The sequence below is a fragment of the Hoplias malabaricus genome, chromosome 9, assembly GCF_029633855.1.
Source record: "Hoplias malabaricus isolate fHopMal1 chromosome 9, fHopMal1.hap1, whole genome shotgun sequence".
Taxonomy (NCBI): domain Eukaryota; kingdom Metazoa; phylum Chordata; class Actinopteri; order Characiformes; family Erythrinidae; genus Hoplias; species Hoplias malabaricus.
In genome coordinates, this window is record NC_089808.1 from 11,712,839 (window position 1) to 11,731,822 (window position 18,984).

The 18,984-nt window shown below is 40.3% G+C and overlaps 1 protein-coding gene across 1 annotated transcript in view; it reads left to right on the forward strand.

Annotated features, from left to right (window-relative positions):
* The window catches only part of sorcs2 (sortilin-related VPS10 domain containing receptor 2), a 337,409-nt gene that overhangs the window by 304,724 nt on the left and 13,701 nt on the right, over positions 1-18,984 (forward strand). Inside the window, exons 15-24 of the mRNA XM_066680930.1 lie at positions 6,010-6,130; positions 7,380-7,513; positions 8,099-8,227; positions 11,591-11,762; positions 11,872-12,058; positions 12,596-12,729; positions 13,090-13,213; positions 16,859-16,971; positions 17,290-17,412; positions 17,965-18,064. Coding sequence (XP_066537027.1) covers positions 6,010-6,130; positions 7,380-7,513; positions 8,099-8,227; positions 11,591-11,762; positions 11,872-12,058; positions 12,596-12,729; positions 13,090-13,213; positions 16,859-16,971; positions 17,290-17,412; positions 17,965-18,064 — 1,337 coding nt within the window. The remainder of the gene's footprint in view (positions 1-6,009; positions 6,131-7,379; positions 7,514-8,098; positions 8,228-11,590; positions 11,763-11,871; positions 12,059-12,595; positions 12,730-13,089; positions 13,214-16,858; positions 16,972-17,289; positions 17,413-17,964; positions 18,065-18,984) is intronic.

The window sequence follows — 18,984 nt, forward strand, 5'->3', positions numbered from 1 at the left end:
AGTGTTGCTATATTTTTATATTATGTTATTTATTTTTATATTATGCTAATACAGATCTAGCATAGCCTTTCAAAACCTTGTACTGATAGGAATCTTGTTTTTTACATTCTTAAAAACATGAAATGATTTGAGAAAATAAAATAGGTGCCAGACATGATTCTTTGGAAATGTGCGGCTTCATAATCCTGCTCCAGGATTGTTCAGGCCTTCCTGAGTTGGCATGAGTTTACACAAGTTGCAGCATAAGGGGTACCTCAAATCCAGGTTTTGTAAAAATGAGTATCAGAATGTCTCAGGATACACATCACTCAGAAGGCATAACCAGCTGATGTCCTCATAAGCATTATTAGTACACACAAAAACATTTGTAGACACTCTAATCATCCAATCTAGTCCAGCATATATACGCAATTATGGCAATGAAGAAATTTACGAATGACAACCACTGAACATACAGATGTTATGTCTGAACTTATTGCTGCAGTAACAAGGCTCTGTACTCTGGGAAGCATTTATTGTAGATGGCTGGAACATTTCTGTGAAGATTAGATTGCATTTAACCATATAAACATTATTATGGTCTTGGATTTAGCTCCATTCCTACGGGTCCATGCCACAGTCCAATCTAGGAACTGGCTTGATAATCTAAGACTGTTGCTAAGATTATATGAATTGTACACAGCTGAACGACAGTGTCCGATTTAAGGTGCACCTTAACATAGCATGTAAATGTAAAAATGTATTTTGCCTTAATTACAACAATATTCTGTGATTAATCATGATTAACCCCAAGCTAAATTTCCAGTATTAAATTATGTATTTGTTCAAATTCTTTTTTTACCTTATTATAATATTTCAAGTAGTTTTAACGATATTTGAATTGGAATCTCTTAATTTGCTGAGTAAATGTTTCAGGGAGGGAGTTAACATCAAACATAACAAAGCTTAGACACAAGATTTATTTGAGAAAATAGCAGCATGCAGCTCACAGCTGAGATGATAAAACATCTCCATATTCCAGCTTCAACCACTTTAATGTTATAAATATGCGGATTAAGCCAGGCATGAGAAAAAAATAACTAAATGTGCTAAACGCTGCACAGCAGCTGTGAGTGAGAGAGACAGAGAGAGAGACTGTAAGAGTGAGATTTAGTTATATTTAGTTAGAGATATAATCCATATTTGAGCATAAATTTAATGTAATCTACCTGCTGAACTCAACAGGAGCGCTGCTGTTTCCTAAAGAAACCACTAATACATCACTCTTCTTTGTAAAACAAACAAATCGTAGGAGGAAGTGGCAGCCAAATTTTGTAAAATCATTTGCTTAAAAGTTAAATTTCTGTGTTAAAGTTTTCAAATTAATCACATGCTGTAATGCGTTAACATTGACAACACTAGTCTACACACGTTTGGGTGCTGGATTTTGAGACAGTGTTATTAGTGTAATCCACTGATCCTTCCTGAACATGTAGCTCCTTCTGACTCACACAGCCACCCATGGAGTGAATAGAACAGTAATTGTCGATAAGAATTGTGATTTTAACCATCAGGGAGAAACCAGAGGAGTCAGGTTTGATTGAGGTCAGCAGGGACCAAGGCCTGTCAAAGTCTCCACCGTGATAGAACGGGCTTGTTCAATGTGTGTGTGTGTGTGTGTGTGTGTGTGTGTGTGTGTGTGTGTGTGTTTGTGTGTGTGTGTGTGTGTGTGTGCACGAATGAAGGATTGATGGCTGCTGTGATAGGACTTGTCTGTTTTTTGGTGCTGGTGAGTTCGATTTTTAGCGCTGCAGACCTCTAGCTGCTAATGAAGTGTGGTGACAGAGGGAATCGCTCCAAGGACAAAAGGAGAGCAGAGGGAGATATCTCTCCTCAGCCGAGTAAAACACAAGGCTGTACAAATAAAGATTTTTCATCTACAAACCTCAGTTCCAAAAACAGTGCAAGTGAAATCTTAGAGAAAAATAGAAGTGATCAGTAAATAATTTTTTTTTATTTTAAAAAGTTGAGGTTTTAAGAAATTACCTGTGTTGCAAATATATATATATATATATATATTAATTTCAAATTTGATGTCTGCAACATGTACAAAATGAGTAGGGACAGCAGCATTTTTACCACTGTGTTCCATCACCTTTCTTTTGATCAACATTTAAAGGAACACTAGGTAGTATTTTTTAGCTTTAGAATCAATGTGATGCTCTACTGACCTGTATTAGGGAAAACAGAGCCTCTGTCATTACAACATTTCAGAAACTGCACTATGTAACTTTTGAAGGAGGGTAGGAAACCATACCCTCCTCCGTCGTAAAACCTAGCTTCCCTTCAATAATCAGTGGACCAAAGACCACCCACATAACAAAACCATTCGGGCCCCTGTCTGGTGCACACCCCCCATTTCAAATTACCCACTTGCCATATGGAATGATGGCACATTTTGTTGGACCACTCCCAATTGCCTCATGAGGGCCACATACACACCAAATTAGGGTCACATTTCAGCTAGAAGTCAGTTTTTTGGGCAACTGTTTTAAAATATAGGTTGTTTTTATCAAATCAAATAAAATGTATGTATATAGTACATATATTTACCACGATGTCACAAAGCAGCTTTAGAGAATTAGTATCAGAACAGATAGCAATGTGAATCAGAAAGCCCCAAGTGAGCAAGCCAAAGGCAACAGTGGCAAGAAAAAAATCTCCCTTGAAACTGGAGGAAGAAACATTGGGAGGAACCAAGACTCATTCTCCTCTGGTCAAACTACTGATAGAAATCATATGTAATTTAGAAATTATATATAATTATATAGTTTCAATAATTTAGCTTCATTGTGGTATAGTGTAGTTATATTAGAGTACTATAATAATAATAATAATAATAATGATAATAATAATAATAGGGCGGCACGGTGGCACAGGTAGTGTTGCAGTCACACAGCTCCAGGGACCTGGAGGTTGTGGGTTCAATTCCCGCTCCGGGTGACTGTCTGTGAGGAGTTTGGTGTGTTCTCCCAGTGTCTGCCGGAGTTTCCTCCGGGTGCTCCGGTTTCCTCTCACAGTCCAATAACACACGTTGGCCGGTGGATTGGTGACTCAAAAAGTGTCCGTAGGTGTGAGTGAATGTGTGAGTGTGTGTGTTGCCCTAGCACCCCCTCCAGGGTGTATTCCCGCCTTGCGCCCAATGATTCCAGGTAGGCTCTGGACCCACCACGACCCTAAACAGGATAAGTGGTTACAGACAATGAATGAATGAATAATAATAATAATAATAATAATAATAATAATAATAATAATAATAATGACTTGTGATGGAATTTCGTCCTGTCAACTTTGTCTTCCTGCTTTACACCCAGTAGTTCTGGTTACAGAAAATGAAAAAATGAATAATAATAATAACAGTGATAGTGAGAGTGGCATCAATCTGGGGCAATAATAATTGTAATAGTGCTGGAAGCCTCAGTCTGAATGTCACTAATCTGAGTCCATTTCTACGTCAGTGTAATTGATGGTAGTGGGTAATGGTGAGTGGTCCGAGGCTGGCAGCAGTAAATGAAGGGTGAGCAGCTGGTCTGGTGTTGAATGCCGTAGAACCATGGGCCATCATTTTCTCAGACAACAGTGAAGACGTGGAATTAGTTTGGAATTAGATTGTATAGAAAAGGGTATGTAAATATTTTCATAGTGAGGTGACTCCAGCAGACCTGACTGTAACACACTGAGTGGAAGGAGAGAAATCAGACGGAAAACAGACATGAGAGCATTCTGAAACTGAGTGTTGTAATCAATATGGAATTAACCTGGAAGCCGGTGCATGGCTGATAAAACTGGGCTGATATAGTCACTTTTTTTGGGTTTTAGTGAAGACCTTGGCTGCAGTGTTTTGAATTAGCTGAAGTTTGCTTAAGTTCGTGCTGGAGCCTCCTGAGAGTAGCACATATCCACACATATCAATTCGGAAGGATTAATATAACCTGGGGTCTTTCTTAATGTTCACTTTACAGTAGGTAAAATTAACATTAAGCGTCCCTAAAATAGAAGCGCACACTCCAGACTGAAATGTTCAATTCCGATGGGATTAAAACCTCTGACGTACTTGGGTAATGATTACTTTACTCCACATTCACAGGTAAAACTGATCCCACCCAAATAAGGCTAATGAGTGTAAAAACCGTTGTTTTCATTTTATGATTATTTTTGGTGACCTCTCAGAAGAGGTACTGTACAGAAATATTTTTGTCACCAATAGTTCAATCAGTGTAAATGTACCTTTAAATGTACAGAAGTAGTTTTAAAGTCCAGTTTTGTTCCCCAAAGGTACATTACATTCTCTTCTCTAGAAGGAGAGGTGAATATTTGTAAGATTCCATTACAGAACTGTGTAAAATAAGAAAATATGTTGTGGAGTATGGGGAGTATGAAATAAACACAACTTTAAAATGAACCATTATTATAGAATATGGTACAGTTATGTTCTCTAAAGTTATGTTCCCCTTTTTCCAAAAAAACGAATTTGCTTCATCTTTAATTGCTGAACAACGGGGAGGCTTTTTCACCCAGACCATTTGTGGCAGCAAAATTTTGGATCAAGCTTAATTGAAGTGATCTTAATAACTAGAAGCTTAATTGAAGTACAGAGTTTTAAATGGGTCGTGCTTCAAAGAACCAGTGCTCTCCCTAATGATCAAACCTTGTTATTACTTCACTGAACTCCATTTATTCACGCACCCTTTAGCATAAAACATAGGGCTCCATCTAGAGGAAGCAATGGTCATTCTACTTTTTGAGAGTGTCAATAGAAGCTCTACAGCCGATTAAGTCTTTGAAGTCGACTGAATGTTTAAAAGGCGTTGTTGTAAATGCCTGCTGAAGTGAGGCTGATGCTCATGAGGCACATGATAATTCATTAGGAAACCACTTGTCTTATGGTTTGGACTTCCTCTTCCTAAGATGAGTGATTGGATAATGTGATGTCATTTTCCAGTAGTGTGACTTTGAATAATTTTGGGTTTCGTGCTTGCTCAGTGTTCTGTAACAAAGTCATATTGAGGGCAATTAGGACAAGATTATGTGTGTTTTTTTCAAATCTAAAACTCAATATCAGAAAAAGTTGGGACAGTAAGGAAAATGCTAATAAAAATCAAATGCAATGTTTCTTATATTAACTCCAACATTTATTTCATTGCAGACAGTATGAACCCACGATATTTCATGTTGTGTCTTAGGGCTAGGAATGAGTTTAAAAATAAATCATTATATAAATAAATGATATGATTTCCAACAGGTGATTATAATCATGATTTGGTACAAAAGCAATAGCCACTAAAGGCTGAATGTTTATCAGATCTCTGGTTTGTCAACACACGCTTGACTAACAATCTGCAAATTAATCAAATAAAAAGTAAAAAGATATTTACACAATTTCCTATGTTAATTGTGATTAATCACATTGTCCCTTCTTGAGACTGAAGCTTTTATACTGGATATTTAAATGTAAAATATAAACACGTTTAAGCCACAAGCTCCACCAATACATTAATTTTCTCCATTAAATTTCCTGTGTTCAATGCTGAAACTCTCCCTGATCCTTTACCACTGCTTATTAAAGGATTGTAATTATAGAAAGACTGTAAGATAGAAGACCAAATAAGAACTGAGTGAGCAAATCACCTAGAGCAGGACTCCAACTCACAACCCCAGGACCCTGGATCTGTGGAACAGCAAAACTACCGGTTGCGGTTGTGCCTCAGCATCTGTCAGCATTGGAAGTGAACTTTGGAAACAGAAAAGGGGTAGCAGTAGTACTCCGTGTTACATCCAGAATCTGTTAAATGCAACAAATTGCAGCAAGCTTTTATCTTTATTGCAGAGCAGTACAACAATATTGAGCTTCCGTGCCAGTGACACAAGTCAGCTTCTCTGAATTGTAGTTTATGAGTGCCCCCATCAGAATTGTCTTTATTTAAGCTGCTGGTCTGTTTCTGTAACTAATATATATCTCTGCATGTCCAGGGTGTTTGGTCACATTAGCTATCGTTCAGACTGGGAACTGGTGAAGGTGGATTTTCGTCAGTCTTTCCCCAGACAGTGCATAGAGGATGACTACGACTCCTGGAAACTCACCAACCTACAAGTACTGACCACCTGTTTATAATTTAATCTTTGTACAATGCCAGAGCATGAAGTATAAGCTAATGTTTTTGTTATTTTTGAATGACTGAATTCTGAACGGGTCCAGGTTCAGAAAATCACTTAAACTGTCATTGCTCTTTAAAACCTTGGATACGCTACACGACTTTTAAAGTTGGGGCAGATTATAAAGAAAAAGAGTATCCCACACTACGATAGTTTTTTGCTAAGCTGGTGTTACTACACCACTTGTAGCCCAATTTTAACCCTGATTTACAGTTAGGCAGAGTCTGTGCTAGTTGGCTTTAGTCAGTAGACTCTGGTGCAGTCGCAGTTGTCAGTCAGAGGAAAAGTCGTTTCGGAAAAGGTGTTTCAGACTAGTCGCAACTCTTCACCAACTCAAGTCAAGTCAACAGCCAAACTATGAAAAACCTCAAGACCTTACATAGGGCTGGAGCTACCGCTAATGTTTTTGAACCATATAAGGTGGAACATAGCCTCATGTATTTGCTATTTTACTAATCTCCAGCTCTCTCTTCAGAGTCTAGAGACAGCGCTGACCATGTTTTCTCATCCACAACCCAAAAACTGTTTTATTTTTTCTTTCTAGATCTCAACAACAGCAGCTGTTATCAATAAGTGAGTTTTGGATTGTGTAGTGTATTATCACCAGTCGTGTAGTGTGTCCCTGACATTTTTCGAATCGCTGTAATAATCAGCAAAAAACAGTTGTGTAGTGTGAGATACCAGTTCCGTTTATAATCTGCCCTGATTTTAAAAATCATATAGGGTAGCGCATTTCTCCCAAGAAGCTAAAGGATATAGAAGAAAAATGGTGGGGCTAAAAGGCTGCTGGTTTTGCTCTTTAACATTACAGCTTCAGTTGTTATAGTTTACAAAGCCTGCTGTTACCCTTAGAGACTGTGCTTTGGGATATCACTTGTTTTATTTTGGGAGGTAGAGGCTTTATAATGTAAAACCAACCATGGACCAAGCAAGTACAGCCAAGTACAGTCAAGTAGACTAAGTACCAAGCAGTGGAAAAGCACCATTAGTGATCTTCTTCAAGCGTATAGAACTGTTCAGTGACCCTATGATGTTGGCTGCTTGAAAATATGCTCTGGCTTGCTCTGACCTCTGGAACTTCACATTTTTCTGGAAACAGTAAATCACACAATCTCTTTTCTGCTGCACTCGATTGATGGACTTTTTTCTGCTTGATGCTGTGAAGTAACGCCTTTGTCTTTGCACAGGGGGAGCATTGTATCATGGGTCAGGAACGAACATACAGGAAAAGGAAGGAGTCATCATTGTGCATTAAGGGAAAGAGCTACACATCAGCACTAACAGCTAAACCCTGCCAGTGCACTGAGAAAGACTTCAGCTGGTACAGAACCTCCTGTCTCTATATCAGTACAGTGGCTCTCTTTGTTCACAGGACCACCCTGAGTGATCAGGCCGTGCTAGATAAAGTCATTTTCATGCATTGGTGGTTACTGCAGAAAACTGCCTTATCATTGGTAAAATTTGATCATTTATTCAATTTTGATGATGATTCAATTAACACTTTCCATCAATTTTAGTAGAAGCACTTTCCTTATATAACAATAAATCCCCCAGTTCACTGTGTTCAAGGTTTTTAAAATTATTATTGTAGTTCTTTTGTTTAAAATGTTAAAATTGTATTTATTTCTATTTTAAATGTATTTGAATTTCTTTAACTAATTGATATCACACTTATTCATCACATCCAGTGAATGAAAATATAAGGTTGGGGTTTCTAATAAAATGAGCAATGAAAACATATAGAAACTTATGTGATTGTAATAAACTGATCAAATGTATGGGTTTCTGGAATATGAAGAATTGTTATATGTCAGATGAAACTAAAGTGTGTTAATAAGTGTGTTAATGTATGTATGTGTTATTGTGTTTTTGTGTGTGTGTGTGTGTGTGTGTGTGTGTGTTTCAGTGATTACGGGTTTGAGCGTGCTTCCAGTCTGAAGACAGAAGGTGACCGCTGTTATCCTGACTTTTGGCACGATCCTGATGCTCCGCCCGATAACTGCCATTTGGGGCAGACCTATGAATCTAGCACAGGGTAACACACACACACCCTCACACATCACACTCACTTACACTGCCATCCTCATTCACACAGACATGTGTATATACACCATCATTTTACATTTAACTTCTGTTAAGGTTTACATTTAATTTCTGTTTAAGTACACAACTAATTTTTTAAGTACACAATTGGGTGTTGATTTTATGTAAAAGAAAATGAAAAGAGTTTAAAAAAAAGAGAATTGATTGAAAGGTGTAGAGAAGATGGTACCCCTAACAAACATGAAAGAGCCTTCTGGAACGCCAATACAAGGTAAACAGTACTAATGCCTGTCATTTGTGGGAGAAAATGAAGGCCCACACTGAAAAAATCTAAACGTTTTTCTGTCCATACTTCCACTGTGAGAACCCTACTGAAAAAAACAGCATGAACAGCTCAAGCTAGTCGTGCTGGTTTAGCTGGTTGACCAGTTAAATCTTAACCAGCTTAGGATATGTCTTCATTTAAATTTGATGGTTTAGCTGGACTAAAAGCATGATCAACCTGACCAAGCTAGACAACCAGTATGACCAAGCTGGACCATTCTGGTTGACCAGCATGACCAGCAACACCAAGCATGACCAAAATCAAATGCAACATACGCTGTGCTGGTCAAGAGCCGGTTATCCAGCTAGCTAACCAGCCTAGAGTATGTTTTACCTAAATGACCAGCTTTCCAACCACCATGACCATCAAAACCAACTACCAGCTAAATGCCATGGGTTTAAAAGGATGTGTAGTGATCTTGTGTAGTGAACTGTTACTGAGAAAAGAAAACACACACAAAAGAAAACATTTGCAAATTGAACAAAGAAGCTGCTGGTGTTCTCAGAGCACTGGACTGAGCCGCCACAGAGCACAGACCTGCTCAGAGACTGCAGTAATCTTCCAAGACTAACCTTGCAGGTTGTGTATACTTGTGTTTTTTCTTTGAAAACCTGCCCAAATGTATTCTAGAAAACTTTAAGGAATGGAAAGAATGACTGTAAAGTGTGGACACACTTAATGCTGACAAAAGGGATATTATAGTTAGATTTGAGTTCATTCATTCATCGTCTGAAACCGCTTATTCAGTTCAGGGTTGCGGTGGGTCCGGTGCCTACCCGGAATCAATGGCTGCAAGGCGGGATCACACCCTGGAGGGGGGCGCTCATCCTTCACAGGGCGACTAGATCTGAGTTATTTCCTTTTAAATGTGTTCTGTTTTTGAACAAGACAAATAATACTTTAAAATAATTACTTTTAAAACGTCTACTTAATGGCTATTTTAACTGACAAGAAAATAAGACACAAATCATGCACATAGACTCTAACACTGCCAGACACACACACACACACGCACGCACACACACACACACACACACACGCACACACACTAAGTGGTAGGATTTCAGCTGTGTTAAGCAGAGCATGACGATGGGGAAGGGAGCTCTCCAGGGGCCTCTCATTTTGAAAACAGGACACACACATACAGTTTTACATGAAGCTCATTCTATGCTGAAATCTGCTGGAGGCAACGTATATGCTGAATACTAAGCAGAATTCATACTGAATGTATTTAAATCTTCTGAGTGAATTCTGATGCATGTTAAAAAACCTCTCCACTCATTTCTTTCCTTGGCTCTGAGATGAATTAGTTTTCTACCTTGAACTCTGATACAAACTTAGCCATTACAATGTTTATCCTTGTTTTCTTAAGATGTTATGTATAAAAGATTTGAGATGACCGTAACATTAAACTATAAAGTTAAGTCCAGGGCCACATTATGATCCAGCAAATGAAATACCAATATTTTTAAATTATATATGTTTAGTTAAGTAGTCAGGAGGTGCTACTAATATCAGCATGGCTTTAGATTGACAACAGCAGAGGCTTTAAAACAACAGGGCACTCACTAAAATTTGTTATGTGTAATGCTCACATTAAAATGTATTTACATTATTGGCATTAATGTTAGTGATCCTAAACTCACATAGAACTGCTCTAGCACCACACCATTTCACTGATACCCCTTAAAGGGAACGTGTGAGATTATGGAAATTTCTGGTCTCTTGTTTGTTTATGTTCAGAAGTTCTGCGCCTTTTAAAGTAGAATGGTATGGGTTTTTTTAAGGGATAAAACAACTATTGTTTGAACTTGTCTGTACGTTTTTATCCACCAGACATTCATTTGTAACTCCAGTTGTTTAGTGTTATAGCACTTTCAGTCTATGTTTACTGTCATGCAGTTTGTGTGCTCCTGAATTTAGGGTCTGTTCTGTCTATTACAAAAATACTTAGTATTACCCACCTATGGAGCAGAAATAGAGCAATATCCTCATCTCAGTTCATGCTTTTCAACATTTGGAGGTTTATTAATTGTTTAAAATCCTCTCAGCCATGAGCAGAGAGAGAATACCGGACCAAGACCCTTTGTTTTAACCCATTTTACTGACACCAGGGCTTCGTAAACACATTAGACCAGTTTCGAACACACAGACTCAAAAGCTAGCAAATGGTGTGGAAACATCCTGAGAACTTTACAAAAAGTGATTAAAGCATATGCATATGAACTGAAACACTGGAGAATTTGTATTTGTAATAAGTATGTATAAATTGGGGGGGCACGGTGGCGCAGCAGGTAGTGTTGCAGTCATACAGCTCCAGGGACCTGGAGGTTGTGGGCTCTAGTCCCGCTCTGGGTGACTGTCTGTGAGGAGTTGGTGTGTTCTCCCAGTGTCCACGTGGGTTTCCTCCGGGTGCTCTGGTTCCCTCCCACAGTCCAAAAACACACGTTCGTAGGTGGATTGGCGACTCAAAAGTGTCTGTGAATGTGTGTGTTGCCCTGTGAAGGACTGGTGCCCCCTCCAGGATGTGTTCCCGCCTTGTGCCCAATGATTCCAGGTGGGCTCTGGACCCACCCTGAACAGGATAAGTGCTTACAGATAATGAATGTATTTATAAATTGTCAAACTTTTATTTCTACGTAAGTAAAATAACGAATAAAATAATTTATTTTGTACTGAGTTACATATAGCCCTTCATATTTAGTCACTTGTTTCTTCTTTGTGTTTAATAACAATCAGTTTTTGGTCAGTGACTTAGTGAGTGAATAGCTCTAGATTTGGGGTTTAACATTTAATTTTACTTGCTGTGCTGATAGATGCTGAATGTATTAAAATGTTTCACTGCAGTTAACTTACTCAGTGCACAGTGCTAAGCCAGGTGATACAATCTTCCATTACTTGTTAACTACATTAAATTCTTAGCACTGGTGCAAAGCTAAACTTCAGCATTGACATGTTGGGCTTGATTGGGATCAGCACCAGCGCTGTTACTGTATTTCAATGATAATATTATGTGTTTTCTTGCCGCAGCTACCGTAAAGTGGTCTCAAATGTGTGTGAAGGTGGCACCAATAAAGAACAGAGCGCCAAGCAGCACTCCTGCCCTCTGCTGCCCCCTAGTGGCCTGCAGCTGGGCATTAAAGGACAGATGCTCACTGTCGCACCTGGTGATGACATCACTTTTGTTGTCCATCAGGAACAGGTACATTGAGTTTGAATGTAAGTGTAACTAATTAGATGCAGCGTATTTTGTGGACTGTCTATACTGAAACTCTCTCTCTCTCTCTCTCTCTCTCTCTGCCTCTACTTAGGGAGAAACCAGCAGCACTAGGTATCAGGTGGATCTGTGGGATGGAGTGAGGGCCATTTATGAGAATCTGACAGTGACGGATGAGCCGATTCAGCATCGCTATGAGAAACCTGGTGTGTATCGAGTCAGTGTCCAGGCTGAGAATGCTGCTGGTCAGGACAAAGCCACACTGTACATACAGGTCACAAGTAAGTCACTCAATTTACTCTTATTTAGACCTGTATAAATACAGTCCTACCCTTGTCTTGTAGATATGCCTGGTCTGGGTCTGCACATTTTGGTGCCTTATAAAATGTTTAAAGCCTTCTAAAATGTTTAAAGAATCTTGTAAGTTAGCAGAATAATTAGTGTTTGTGTATGTGTGCGTGTGTGTGTGTGTGTGTGTGTGTGTTATAGCAAGAAAAAACACTAAAATATGCAGGGTAAGTCAAGCAAAGAGTTGTTAGTTGCATTGAAGTGTAGTTTATGCTATATACAACTGACAGATTCCTTGAGCTCCAAAAATAAAGTATGCTGCTTCAGTATAGGAACACTAGGTAGTGTTTTACCTTAAAATTACAGCTTTAAAATCATTGTGATGCTTTACTGAGCTGTAATAAGGAGACTATAGCTTCTGTCATTGCAACTCTGGGCTCAGCACTGCAGAATAGGCAATATGTAACTTTTAGAGAAGGGCAGCAGCCCCCTTTCGGAGCTGTGGTGTGACTGTAACTGTTCATGTTTAGCTCCTCTGCAGGAAGTCCACCTTGAAGTGGTACCCATCGCAGGCAAAAATCAACAGGTAAACATGACAGCTGTAGTCCTTCCTGCAGACGCCAACCTCACTGTCTTCTACTGGTGGATTGGAGACAACCTGCAGGTACATCTTCACCTTCTACATAGATACACGTTCGTCACTTTCCAGTTTCTGTTTATAGGGCCTCTGTTAACCAGGTGTTATATTGATTATGGGTCATTCACAACATGAGCTGAAATGGGGGTATAAAGTCCACAGAACACTGGGTTGTGGAGAAGTGAAAATGCATTCTCTGGAGTGATGGTATTAGAGTATCATTTATAATCTATAATTAACCATCATCAGTAATGCATACCTGACCTCACAGGACAATGCAATACTTAGTGTAAAGCCATGTTGGGTGAGTATTAAGCATTAGATTATATGCATAGTTACAGCACTCTTCCAGGTGTTTCAACACACCATGTGTGTGTGTGCTCTTAGCCAAAGCTGACCCTGGAGAACAGTCTGCTCACACGGTTTCCTGAAGAAGGAGAAGTGTCTGTCACCGTCCAGGCATCCAATGGGCGCTCAATGGTCCAGGATAGCAAGATTGTACGAGTTTATGGTGAGATATATTCCCTTTACATTAATACTATAGGGTGGCACGGTGGCGCAGCAGTGTCACAGTCATACAGCTCCAGGGACCAGGAAGTTGTGGGTTTGAGTCCTGCTCCGGGTGACTGTCTGTGAGGAGTTGGTGTGTTCTCCCACTGTCTGTGTGGGTTTCCTCTGGGTGCTCCGGTTTCCTCCCACAGTCCAAAAACACATGTTGGTAGGTGGATTGGTGACTCAAAAGTATCCGTAGGTGTGAGTGTGTGAGTGAACGTGTGTGTGTGTTGCCCCGTGAAGGACTGGCACCCCCTGAGTTTCCCATGCCCAAACAGACTGGAGCGCTACCAATTGGTGTCTTTTGATTAAACTCGTGAAAAAACAATTGCCAGGTTGATAAGTAGATTTGTAATTATATTCTGTACATTTCAGGAAAACTGAAACAGGCTCCAAAAATAACCAGTCTTACCTCTTTAAACCTGCAAACAGATTTTATTCATTTATTCATTCATTGTCTGTAAGCGTTTATACAGTTCAGGGTTGCATTGGGTCCGGAGCCTACCCAGAAATCATTGGGCACAAGCCAGGAATACACCCTGGAGGGGTCGCCAGTCCTTCACAGGGCAACACACACTCACACCTACAGACACATTTGAGTAACCAATCCACCTACCAACAGGTTTTTGGGCCATGGGAGGAAATGCACATGGACAGGGAGAGAACACACCAAACTCTGGAGCTAGACTTGAACCCACAACCTCCAGGTCCCTGGAGCAACGTGACTGTGTCACTACCTGCTGCTCCACTGTACCACCCCATACAGAGTTTAGTTTCACCTAAATATTTGAACTAACTACAGTGAATCTGGATTGCAACTAAACTTTGCATGGACATAAATCTCATGAGAGCTAGGCTGGGTTCATGTCCAACATTTGCTCATTCCACAGCTGTGTCCTAAACCACATTTATGGCCTTCAAGCTGGCCTAACGCATTCTTCCATGTGGTCAACATCACATACCGTTCAAAGTCCTGTCTAAAACGCACACACACACACACTGCAGGATCCAATATAAAAATACATTCTTCAGAAGTATTATTTTGATTGGCCTGGATTTTACCACCACCGTCACTGGGCCAAACCTCATCAGCGTCAAACTAGCGTCACCATTTTTTAAAAGGCCTTTTTCTTCCTGCACATGTTTCTTAGCTGATGTCAAGTGACATTACTGTGAGGTAAAACCTTAATGAAAGAAAGAAAAGAGCAACATGATCGGTGCAGTCAGCCTGCTCTTTATTGCTGCATAAATTACTGCCCGCTTTCATAAACATGATGAGCTTTCAGCTTCTTCAGTCCTGTGATGTTTTGAAAAAGTTAGATTTACATTATCCACTGCCCAATTCATTTAACATGTGTATCATCAGAAGTTTACCTCTACAGTACAGTAATAGATGTTAGAGTAGCTGAGTAATACTCACCATCAAACCTCAGTACTTAAAACATTCTGTATCCAGACAGTGCACTAATTCAACAGGCAATGAACATTATAGCTGACTAAATATTATTTTTGACATAAAGTGCCCTACTTGAGTGCAGAATTTGTTATGACCTACACTCTGCATTATAAAGGGGTGTGTGGAGACATTTAGTATTCTGCCTTTGATTTTGATCACCCACTGATATTATATTTTCAGACAAGGATAACTACTTATTAAAATTTAAGCCAAAACAATGAAATAATTTAGTCATGACAAATAATTATCCTCCAAATAATTGTTACATTCTCACAGTGCAGGGAAAGAGAGGTCACGTTATTTACCCTGTAAACAGGGGGAGAAGAATGTGATAAAAGAATTTGTGGTTTGTGCTTGTAGTCTCTTACATGCTAAAACAAAACTCTAGTGAATTAGCATGTTTACTGAAGTTTGTATATGATCTGTGTCTAACGTGTCTAACAATTTTCGATCCTATGACGAAATTGCTAATATGGCTAACAGTGGATAATACACTATGGGATCATGCAATAAGGCAGTGGGCTCCTGTGCTTCAGAGTGTTCTTCTGAGAGTGAGACTCTCTCTAGCACAGGGAGAAGAGGTGTGTATGAGATAAATCTATCCATCTTTTACATGTGTTTATATTAGTGCTGCACTCTAAAACCAGACAATCTGTACCCAGTATGGTGCCCAGACATGTGGCTGCAACTCATGAAAACCTGAACTTTTGCTCTTGTGGCTGAATGCCATAAAATCCTCACAGAATATGTACATCTTGTATAACTGATGTGTTTGCTGTTAAGAGGGATAAATTGCATATTAATACATTTCATTTCAGACAAAATTTAAAATAAGCATCCTGTTCTGTTTCCACTAAGCTTGATTTTGATGAGCTTGTTTGGGCCTCTGGTGCTGCCCCAGGGGGCTGCATTTAGACTGGGGCTTCAAACTGAGGTTAAATATTCATGCAGTATGTCTAGATTACCAGAGCATGATGGGATAGGGTGAGGTCATTCCTCTCAGGGCAGGATTGTGTGTGTGTGTGTGTGTGTGTGTGTGTTTGGGGGGGGGGGGGGGGTCATGGTATAGGAGTAATCTCATCCACACACAGACATGTCATGTTAAGTCCCTGAGTGCCTCTTAGTTAGGTCAAATGTGTCATCTGGTTATTTCATAATGTCTGCACTCACCCAAATATAGATGTGTTGGATACATTATTTATCGAGCAGACGAGCTTACTGTGCGCTCACCTATAATGACCCAGAAATGCTTTGTTCATGCCATGTTGATTTAGAAGTGTTTTATTTGAAGTTGCTCTTGGGGTCAGTGAGTTTTCCATTAGAAACCCATGTTAACCCCTTATTTTCCCCACTTACTAGGTCTCCTCTAATCACACAGTGCTGGAAAGTTAGTGTAGACACATGCTTCCTTTTACATATGTGAAGACTGTCACTACTTATGTTAATGCTACATTGCTGAACAGCTCAGCGCACCAGCTTGTTTGACATTTTCATTACATCTTAAATAGTGAAGTAGTTACAGGTGCCTGGATGAAACTGCTGCAGCGTTTAAGGTGACACAAAGCGGTAAAGCTGGAGATTAAACAGCTAATTTGGCTTCTTCTATTCAATTTAAAATGCTGCCAATTTAACAGAATTAGTGTTGGCTCCTTTTTCGCCAGCAGCTCATTTGATTGTTTTGTCCTACCTTAAAATATGAAGGACATAAATCCAAGTGCTACACCTTGGTTTTTTACTGTTATAGATATTCCATATTGTATATTGTTTGTTCACATCTGTTTATACTTAAGCCAATAAAAGAGGAGAATAGCAGTGGAGAGTCAGATGCAACTATCACAAAGTGATCACATTTTGGCTCAGAGTTCAGGTACGAGGGTCCCTTATCAGAATTAAGTTCAGACCGGCTCTGGATAGGATCAACGCTTAGACATTTGTAACACTTGGGAATACCCCTTGTTTCTTAGGGGTAAACTTACATAAACATGAAACATAGTTTGAACTAGTTTTAGATAACTGCTAAACTGATATGTGAATGTAAACTTATTAAAAAGTGATTATTTAATGACAAGTGGACCTGTTCATCAAATATGAACTATATTTAATATTGGTAATGTTTATATACTTAGGATGCTTTTATATTCCTCTCAGATCGTTTTCAGGTGATTCCTCTGAGGTTCAGTCCCAATCTGGACAGATTTAACCCAAACATCCCTGATTGGAGAGAGGACATCGGCCGAGTGGTCACCAGATTACTAGCCAAGGTGTCTATACAAGCACACACATAAATATTCTAGAGTCATTCAGGATGTTAATGTTATTAGAATTTTATTTTATTAAAACATCTCTGTGCCCTTCCCTTTTATTTTAAAGCCTGTGCAGTCATTAAATTAGTTTTATATATTTACCTGAAACCAACTGTTTTTTTTTTGTTACTGAAAATGACATCAAAACATAGGAGTGGTGTAAATATTATTTAAAAACATTTAACACTCTCTCACACATTGTCATATGATGTGCTTCACTCTCAGTTGTGTGAACAAATCCTCTAAAAGTGCTATTTTTATGTGTGTGTTCTCCAGGTCACAGGAGTTCCTCAGGATGCTCTGGTTACCATGGTGTGGCCTGGACTTCCAACCACAGCGCAGCTCTATGTCCTGCCACCAGAGGGAGTGCCAGCCAAGAGGAATGTGTTTGTAGAGAAGGTATATATACAAACACATACTCACAGGCATATGCATACTCCCATACATCAAGAAAAATTGATCATCTAATAAATTATATCTAATTCATTGATATCAAATTAACAGCACACAGTAAATCTCTTTGGAGTTGAGGTAATGGGTTAGAAATAATAATATACACAATTTTTACTCACTGCAGTTCCTCACTGAGAAATGTCCATACGGCTAAAATTTCAAAACACATGGAGTCAGAATAAAACACAATAGCAAAAACACCCAAAAAGAGTTTTACACTCAGTTGAGATGGAAGATTTAAACTAGCACTAAAATGTAAATCCAAAAAACAATAATGGAAAAGCGTTTTCTGAATGAACGATTACGTTTCAACTGGTTCAGGCCTCCTGTGCCTGCGGCCCCTGCAACTCCCAAAACGACACATTTTGCGTTTTTTCTATTGATATTTCTTTTTTTTTTTTTTTGCATAATATTTGTGAATGCTTTGAATATTAACCCACTCTGTGTGTTGGGGGTGTGTTCATTGTCTATTTCTCTTTCTGTTTCTCTCTCCTGCAGCGTGTGACCACCATAAAACAGGCAATGAGAGAAAGTAATGTGAGTTTTATTGTGAGAGGAGGACTGAGAGTGCTGGTGACTCTGGCAGATTCAGACTCAGGTACTCTAAACATGCACTACTACGACTGTTACCCCAACGCCAGCCCCGCTACGCTAACCAACACTACCCCAACGCCAGTCTCGCTACACTAACCAACACTACCCCAACACCAGCCCCGCTACACTAACCAACACTGCCCCAATGCCAGCCCCGCTACACTAACCAACACTAACCCGACACAAGTCTCACTACACTAACCAACACTACCCCGACGCCAGCCCCGCTACACTAACCAACACTACTCCGACGCCAGCCCCGCTACACTAACCGACACTACCCTGACGCCAGTCTCATTACACTAACCAACACTACCCCGACGCCAGCCCCGCTACACTAACCGACACTACCCCGACGCCAGTCTCATTACACTAACCGACACTACCCCGACGCCAGCCCCGCTACACTAACCGACGCTACCCAGACGCCAGCCCCGCTACACTAACCGACGCTACTCCGACGCCAGCCCCGCTACACTAACCGACACTACCCTGACGCCAGTCTCATTACACTAACCGACACTACCCCGACGCCAGCCCCGCTACACTAACCGACACTATCCCGATGCCAGCCCCGCTACACTAACCGACGCTACCCAGACGCCAGCCCCGCTACACTAACCGACACTACCCCGACGCCAGCCCCTCTACACTAACCGACACTACCCCGACGCCAGCCCCGCTACACTAACCGACGCTACCCAGACGCCAGCCCCGCTACACTAACCGACACTACCCCGACGCCAGCCCCGCTACACTAACCGACGCTACCCAGACGCCAGCCCCGCTACACTAACCGACGCTACCCCGACGCCAGCCCCGCTACACTAACCGACGCTACCCCGACGCCAGCCCCGCTACACTAGCCGACGCTACCCAGACGCCAGCCCCGCTACACTAACCGACGCTACCCCGACGCCAGCC